General features: G+C 34.2%; 1 protein-coding gene across 1 annotated transcript; it reads right to left on the minus strand.

Annotated features, from left to right (window-relative positions):
* Positions 1–883: 883 nt before the first annotated feature.
* On the minus strand, positions 884–6967 carry LOC113491792. The gene is made up of 2 exons (XM_026868956.1): positions 6845–6967; positions 884–2675 (listed from the first exon to the last, which is right to left on the minus strand). Exon 2 carries the CDS (start codon positions 2665–2667, stop codon positions 1771–1773), a length of 897 nt encoding a protein of 298 aa, XP_026724757.1. The 5' UTR covers positions 2668–2675; positions 6845–6967; the 3' UTR covers positions 884–1770.
* Positions 6968–8483: the final 1516 nt, after the last annotated feature.

Below are 8483 nucleotides of genomic sequence, written 5' to 3' on the forward strand. Positions count from 1 at the left end.
CTGTTGTCCAAAACAGTCTTTAACTCCTTCAAGTTTTATATCTCGAACCATCTCCATTTTTTTTTCATTCTTTAACTGATTAATCCAAACTTCTTAATTGATTTATCCGAGCACCTTATCTCGAAGAATTAATCGAAAGGCTGATTCAACATTTCTAAATTCGAAACTTACGAGGCAACCGTGTTTATGGTATCAAACCATTAAGATGTATATCAGTCCTATTAATAACTCTTTGTTAAATCCTTTTTCTTGGCATTTCAATTTATTGTGCAATTAGTTCAATTCCAAAACCTTGAGCTTGCAAGCTTGACAGCTTTGACATACATTGCTGGCTACAACCTTCCTTAAAGAATGTTAGTTTGTCTAGCACGCAATGGTTAATGTACAAATGTAAGCTATGCTAACTATGAGATCATGGGAAGCCCGGCCTTGGGACAACTAAAGCTAATTGTTTCAGAGTATTGACGGCATTGTTCTTATTATAGCGGCTTAGCCGAGATCACCCTGACCTCAAACAATTGTAGAAATTGCCCGAGAATGTACTAACAACAGCATACTGATAGGCACTACAAAAATGAACTTTACTGCTTTGAAATAAGTCTGTTGTTGATCAGTGCCATTGACGTGCAATACTTAGGATAGGACAATCATGCGTGTAACGGAAACCCCGTCTGCTATATTATACGATTTAAAGTATTATGTCATTATAATAGATGTTCAAAGACACTTGCATATAAGTCAGTGGAAAATTGAGACCTGCATTATATTTAAAACATTATATAAGCAAGCTAATAAGAAACCTTTTACGGGCCAAAAACTCCTAAAGAAATACCAAGACTTTCTATTTTTCAAAATAATATTAGTTATTAAATAAAACATGATGTATTCGTTCTAAAGATTTATTATATTTCCTATTTAATTGAAAATTAATAAGAGCGGGTAAGTGTAGACGACATAATTCTACTTCTTTTTCCTACTTAGCAAAGTAGGGAAAGTTGATGAAAAACAGCAATTAATGAAGAAATATTAGTGTGATTAGTATATATAACTATACAGGGTGAGAATTGAAAATGTAGAGTTAAATTCACACAAGTGACAAATCACGATAATTAACAAAAAAACTACGAACAAAATCACAGGTACTTTGTCTCAACTTACTTTACTAAACAGCTCCAAAATCAAGCTATCAGAAAGTACAATAACACTAACGTAAATCTACACAAAACAAAACATCTTAAAAACTAAATTTTCATACATTTGTAAAGTTAGTACAGAATAAACAAATTCATTTGACGTTTTCCCATTTCTATCATTGAATGATTGTGATACTTAAGCTCTTACTTACGTATGGGTATAAGAGTTTGAAGGATCCTCGACACGACACAGCTTACAGCCAAAGTCTCGGGAATTACCAAAAATTTATTCAGAGATAGCTGCCCTTATTAAAGAACTTTGATTGAGGCTATTTTCAGTGAAACTAATCATCATTACCGAATACAAGGTGATGGCATTAGACTTCTTAGGTTATTTTAGAATTCAAATGATTAAATAAGTATACCGATCTTTTCTCGTCTCGGTTCTAAATCAGCTAAAATTACTGAGTTTCCTGGGACTCAAACTATACCTCATACAAATTTAGTACATGAAACTTATGTTACAATTGTTGTAAGTAAGCACACGTGTGCGTAAAACTATAGTCTATTGGTATTATTATGTGAAAAACTCAAAAATATTTACATTGATTACTAAGTGTTAACTAAGGAGGATTATTCATGCTCTATCCTCTTTCACCTTTACCACACCACAAGAGTTAGCAGTCGGTTCCATAAGATACAAAGACTTATCAGATGTGAAGAGTATTCTATTGTCATTATCGAAAGTCATAGCACCTATGAATGGTATCTTAGCAACCCTCACTAATTTTGAATGCTGCAAGTTCTTCATAAGTACAACTTTGTAAATACCGTCTATCCACCACGCGTACACATTCCCATCTAAATCAATAGTGATGCCTCTGAAATAACCATTCTTTGATATACGATGCACATGTTCACCTTTACCAACGAACAAACCAAGAGTGCTTGAGAAAATAACAACATTATCTTTTTTCGTTACTACAAACTTCCTAATGGGAAAATTTTCCATTAGCGTTCTGAAGTTATCTCCGACTTTCTCTATGATACCTCTGTCGTTATACCTAACGAAATATACATGGTTTTTATAATACAGATTAGTGACTGTATCACCTAGACTGCTGTATGCAGCTATGCTGTTAGAATTTGCATTTAAAATGAAAATACCTCCGTCACCCCCAAAATAAACCAAATCATTATCTTGATCGATATCAAAAGCGCCGAAATTAAATATTTGCGATCCTGATATGACTCCCGCTTGGCTAGGGTCGTCTAAGCTAACGAACCCTGTTTTATAGTATTCCACATCTTCGATCGTTGGTTCGAAACTGAAGAATAGTTTGTTTTGGGATCGGAGTATTCCCATTTTGTGGATGACTACTTGTTTTCTGAAAGGTGCGTTGAGGTCGAAGAGGTATGAGATGTTGTAGCACGTCGTGTTCATTAGGATGCATGAGGGGCACGCGGGCTCGGTGACGTCGACGTCAACCACGGCCGCCGCAGTCACAGCCAACAGCAAGAACAGGACAAGCATGGTCGAGTCTGAAAGGACAAAGTTACAGTTTTAGCTTTGGTGTTCAACAAACAGCCAAATGTGACTTTTAGTTTTTTTCTTATATTTTTTTCGTCGGACCGTACCGGCGTCGAATGAATTCGTTAGCCTGAGCTTTCAGTCAGAAGGACACCTCCCTAAGGAGCTACTGCGCAAATCTAACTGTAGCAATGCTGAGGGAAAATTTATACTCAAACACTCCATGCCCAAAAAAGCACGGTCAATTCTCTGCCAAATTTTTGTCAATTCAAAATATATTGCGATTATCTTTTAACACCTGGAAAACACATTTCACGTCAAGTATTAACAAAATACCTGTGTATCATATGCAACCGCTGAGTTGTATAAAACAGACAAATAAATCAATGCTGACGAATTAATAGCTAACAGCACAGTATTCACTACTCTCAATAGACTCATAAACCCGGAAACGCGAGCACAGCGCACAGGCACACGTAAAATTACACTTTCATTTAAAACTCAAACAAAAAACTAACCCGGAGTGTATTCGCTGTACCTGTTCACTTTTGTCGAAACAAATCGAATACATTTATCGAAATTCACTTGTTTCATTTCAAACACATCATGCCGTTTACCAGTTTAAAATAAAGTTACGAATGACTGAAAAAAGTTGGAACAAATACGGGCCAAGGCTTAACTGGCGGAAAGCTTAACGAAACTGGGGCGCGTTAGTAGTAAGATCGATATTGTCACGCGACGTAACGCTCATTAAATATTAAATGCTGTCAGCGGAATTAGTGCACTTAGCGCATTGAAAACTGTGTCGCTCAACACTACGCCTGGTCTTTGTGTAGAGTTTTTATAGATTAGTAGATGTTCTCTTGTTGGATTATGTTAATTGTAAATATATATTTTTATATTTGAATATCGATCTTGCAAACTCCATTATCAATTACTCTTCCTTTATCACATAGCAGACGTAACATGAGCATAAAAAAATAAAAAATCATATTATTACGAATTGTTTGAAAACAATCCCAATTACTGTTCTCAAGATAAAACTATACCTGCAAATATTTTTAAGATTATTTATATAACCCAACCATTTAAACATTGAGTTTTAAAATTACATCATACAATACATATGCCTAGAACAAAATACGATCAATACATCATATCACTATAAATAAAACTGACTTTGTCAGTATTATTACGTAATGGACCATATTCCTAGAAATTGAACGTTTATAAGCAATCGATAGGACTGCAGCGAGCCAAGGGCGGGAAATTATACAGCTGTATAATCAATAAAAGTACAATAATAGCTGATATAAATAACAATGCCTGAAATATGAAATTCAATCGCATGAAAGCTCTATTTTGGTAGGTACTAACTTTTGCCCGCGGCTACTAATGTTGTTTTGACAAACATGCAATCGAATTTGAAAATGTAATATTAATCATATTCAGCAATTTAGCATAAATTTTATTTTATTGAAATAAGATACTTTCTGTTTGAAATGGTGGGAATCAATTTTATAATGTTTCATATGAAGTTAGCATTTCCATGGTTTGTAGTAACGCAGTAGTATCCTTTGGTTGCAAAAGCTTCATATACTCCTTTTTTTTCGTAATAAAAAATAAGCAAAAATTCATAACAGGCTCGAACCCAACGTAAGAACCTATTTTTGCGTTTGCCTCTACTTTTGTAACTCCCGCAATAAATAATTAGTATCCTTGTGTCGCACGGATGTAAAAATTCTTTGAAAGATCTGAATTATTCTAAGAAACCTGGATACCTCATATAGGAATCTGAAAAGGCCAATCTGCAGTTAATTAGCGTGGTAATCAAATACGCAAACCTTCCCTATACATATGGGAAGAGGCCTGTGCCTTTTATTCGTCCAAAATGCATGAAACACTAAAAAGTTTAGTTTAATTTTAAGAGATATTTGACGCTATATTTCAAGTAAAGTGTTTGCCAGACAACTGTGGTCTATTCATTTTACACGGCACTGTATTTCTAGTGTTTACAGCTCAAGGTGGATAATAAATCTTTGGCCAACATTCTACTGAAAGCGATCTCTGTAACTTTGTTGGTAATAGTTTCTCTATTCTTCTTATGATTCATTTGTTTTGTAAGTTTTATCTGAGTGTCGGAGGATAGAGTCATGAATGTAGCTATTATATCTTACTTTATTTTAGGACAAGGAATCTAAGTTATTTAATTAGTTATAAATATTTTAACCGAAAAATTCTTTGTTTTTTCTGAAGAAAGCATAGAAAAAATATAATATTATATCTTAATTTATTAAATTGCTTAGAAACTTTTGCAACCAGCATTCATTGATTCGAATACTTTTAGGATAAAAATTATTGTAACAATGTTCAGAATAACTTCATTTGTACAGTTTTAAAATTTCACTCCTATGACACAATGAAAAACAATTTTAACAGTGCTAAAATACGAAAGCGTTTTACACTTCAAAAAACTATTACAATTTCATGACGATAACGTTTCATATTTAATTTTTTACCTTAAAAGAGAGTCTGTAAAGGTCTCATGACGAATTTACTTTTAAAGCTATATTGTCTATTCCTACGTTAAAGCAAAAAGGAAACACTTGTCCTGTGCGCTTCCGACTCCCGGAAACGACAGCTTTGATGTATAATATTTAGGTTATGAGCTTTGGCCCTAGCTTAAATATAAAGTCTAATGTGTGCTTCACTTTATAAGCTGTCCTGGCGCTTATCACGATTAAATTACATTTCGGATTTTCCATTTTAAGGTACTTTTGGAATGTAATTAAAAATATCATGAAGAGACTAATACTTATAAAACTAATTTTAATGTAAATAAAGCAATTTGTTTATGTTAAAATAAATTGTAGGTTCATTAACTTTTTTAAGATCACAATGTTTTTAACAACATTCCTTCACACTACACAAAGGAAAATTTTGTGTGCCATGGACATATAAATTTATAAAATAATAATAACATAATGAATATTATATTACAACTTTGCAACAGAACAATATTTGACTGGAGAATAGAAGGTAGGTATTTCAAAACCACTATGACACCGGACACAATTATTTTCGTCCTCTTCTTTTTCTCTCTCTTCTTCTTTCTCGTACAGGCCTTAACTATGTAACAGCTTCTTCTATGGTCTACACTGAAGGTTACACGGAAAACTTTCGTTGAATATCTCGATGATCAGCAGACCTGACACTCTGCCTCATTTCACCCTAACAAACCATCAATCTTTACATTAACAATTAACTAAACGGTGTTTTACCTACAAGTCTTTCTTTATTGGGTCAAGTCCACCACACATACCCGTCATCGCAACTCTTGTAAGCCAGGATCTACAAAGCACTTAAGCTCCGTGGGTCCCAGGAAAACGATTGACCCTTTTAGAAGCCACGAAATTAATTAAAAATAAGAAAAGGGAGAAAGAGTCAGACATTTTGTTCATTTACGTACCTATAAGCACATAAATGTAGTATCATTTGTAACATAGGTACACACTTAGCATATTTTAAATGGTGTACCAATGAAAATAACGGCCCACGAAGCCCTTTTGTTGTTATTCTGTGAACCATGGCGGGACGCGTGGCCGCCATGATATAAAATTTATTTTTTAACACCATTTTTCGTTTGTTTATAGCGTAAAAATGTAAACAGAGAAAATGTTTGCTATTTTTTTATTTATTCTACGAAACTGCTGTATTTACGATATTAATTAAATAAACTGGACAACGTTGAGCTGTTATTTTTATGAGAATGCTGACAAAATACAATTAAGCAGAATTTTTAACTCTGTATTAACTTTGTTTAGTAAATGCCTCTTTTTGTGATACAATACACGCACACAACGCAGTAATTTATAAACGTTTTCGTCAACTAATCAATAAAGATTTTACTATAGTATAAACAGATATTCAATCTACGTGTCTCGTAAGTTTACTCTGTAAAACTAATTGCATTTTGCTTTTCTCGTTTTAAAACCTGCAATCGTAACAAACTATTATTTTATCCAAAGCGAAAAATCCTAGTAAAGTTGCACAAAAAAAAATGTTTCATTTGCAACAAACCTAAATATTCCTGCCGGTCCCTTCACGTCAACAGTCGTGGTATAACCCGTTCGTTGAAAACTATTCTAAAAGCAACAAACTCAGTCTTAACTAAACTCACCTTTAATTAGTTAAAGAAAATCCAAGTGTTCAGTGTCACATTTTCACGCAGACGACGATAGAAATAAAACAATAAAACAAACGCGCGCTCCCGATACAATCAGAAGTCACAGTGTGTATCGCAACCAACAGTTACCTTTTAAATACCAAATTACCGCGTTTTACCACTGCACTGCAGTGCCCAGAAGGTTTACTCCATAGAGTTTAATACCAATGCTTTTAATTTCTATATTTCTCTTTGTATGTTGTGTGTACATAAATAAATCAATAAATGCTTTTGACAAATGGTATACAGAAAATAAAATTGGATCATAAGTATATCAATTATTGTTACAAGTCGGGAAGATTGACTGACGTTTCTAGGCATGCGGTAGCGTGTCAAGCCAAGTCCAAGTAAGAGATTATGTGGTGGTTTTAACCACAGAAAAGATTATTTTATCGGTTTTAGAGTGACCACAGCCTTTTCCCGTTTTTGTTACATATAACATTACTGTTCGGCACCTCTGCACCTTTTAATAATAGCGTTATGGTATAATTATATCCTTTAGTCTTTCTCAAGAAATGGTCTATACCAGTAGTTCCTGAGATAAGCGCGTACAAACAAAGAAACTCTGCAGCGTTATAATATTTGTATAGACATGGTAAACGGTAAACCTTACATTTGGCAGGCGTAGTTAAATGTTTTAAAACTATTTTATTTATTTAATAGTTCATGTACACAGATACACACACAGAGTACAGAAAAGAAGAAAGATAGAACACATAGTACATAGGCACAGCTTATTTCAACAGAAATTTCTTCCAGCAGGCCCGTTATGGGAGAGTTAGAATAAGAAGAGATGCAGATAGTGTGTAAAAAACAAAAAAGAAAGAAGCTATAACTAAAAATAATTACTAACATTAACCTAAATACATATGTAATATATATATAAATAAATAAATATATATAAATACACTAAATACTATATGCGTCTATGATGATAAGGACAGATAATGTTCCTTCAACTTCCGTTTAAATAAAGCAACAGTTTGGCAGCTCCTCAGCTCAGGCGGCAAATTGTTCCATACAGTACAGTTCCGTACAGCGTGCACGGTGAACGAGTAGGAGTAGAAATCAGTGGAGTGGGAAGGGATTTTAAGTAAGGATTTGAGATGTGTCCTGCAGGACGCATCAGGTGAGCGGAGAAAGGAGAAGCGTTCCCGCAGGTACGAAGGAGATTTAGGATTGAAAAGGATATTAAATAAAAGACACAGAATGCGAGTGTTCCTGCGAAGACGAATTGGGAGCCACTTGAGTTCCTTGCGAAATTGAGAAACATGATCATACTTTCTAAGATTAAAGACAAAACAAATACAAAGATTTTGCAAGCGCTCAAGTTTATTTAAGAGCTCCTCGGTGGCATCCAAATAACAGGCATCAGCGTAATCTATAATGGGTTGTATGAGCGTCTGAGCAAGTGAAATCTTGGTTTTCAAGGGCAAAAACTGTTGAAGACATTTCAGCGTATGAAAAGTATAGAGAGCTTTGCGACTAACTTCATTGACCTGAGCCGACCACGATAAGTAGGTATCAAGAGTAACACCCAAGTTTTTCGCTGAATTAGCGTAGTCAATCTGAACCCCATTCAAACACAGTGGTG

The sequence above is a fragment of the Trichoplusia ni genome, chromosome 3 (assembly GCF_003590095.1).
Source record: "Trichoplusia ni isolate ovarian cell line Hi5 chromosome 3, tn1, whole genome shotgun sequence".
NCBI lineage: Eukaryota > Metazoa > Arthropoda > Insecta > Lepidoptera > Noctuidae > Trichoplusia > Trichoplusia ni.

Coding starts and splice junctions, on each gene's coding strand:
- LOC113491792 (XM_026868956.1), bottom strand. CDS start 2,667: ATGCTTGTCCTGTTCTTGCTGTTGGCTGTGACTGCGGCGGCCGTGGTT.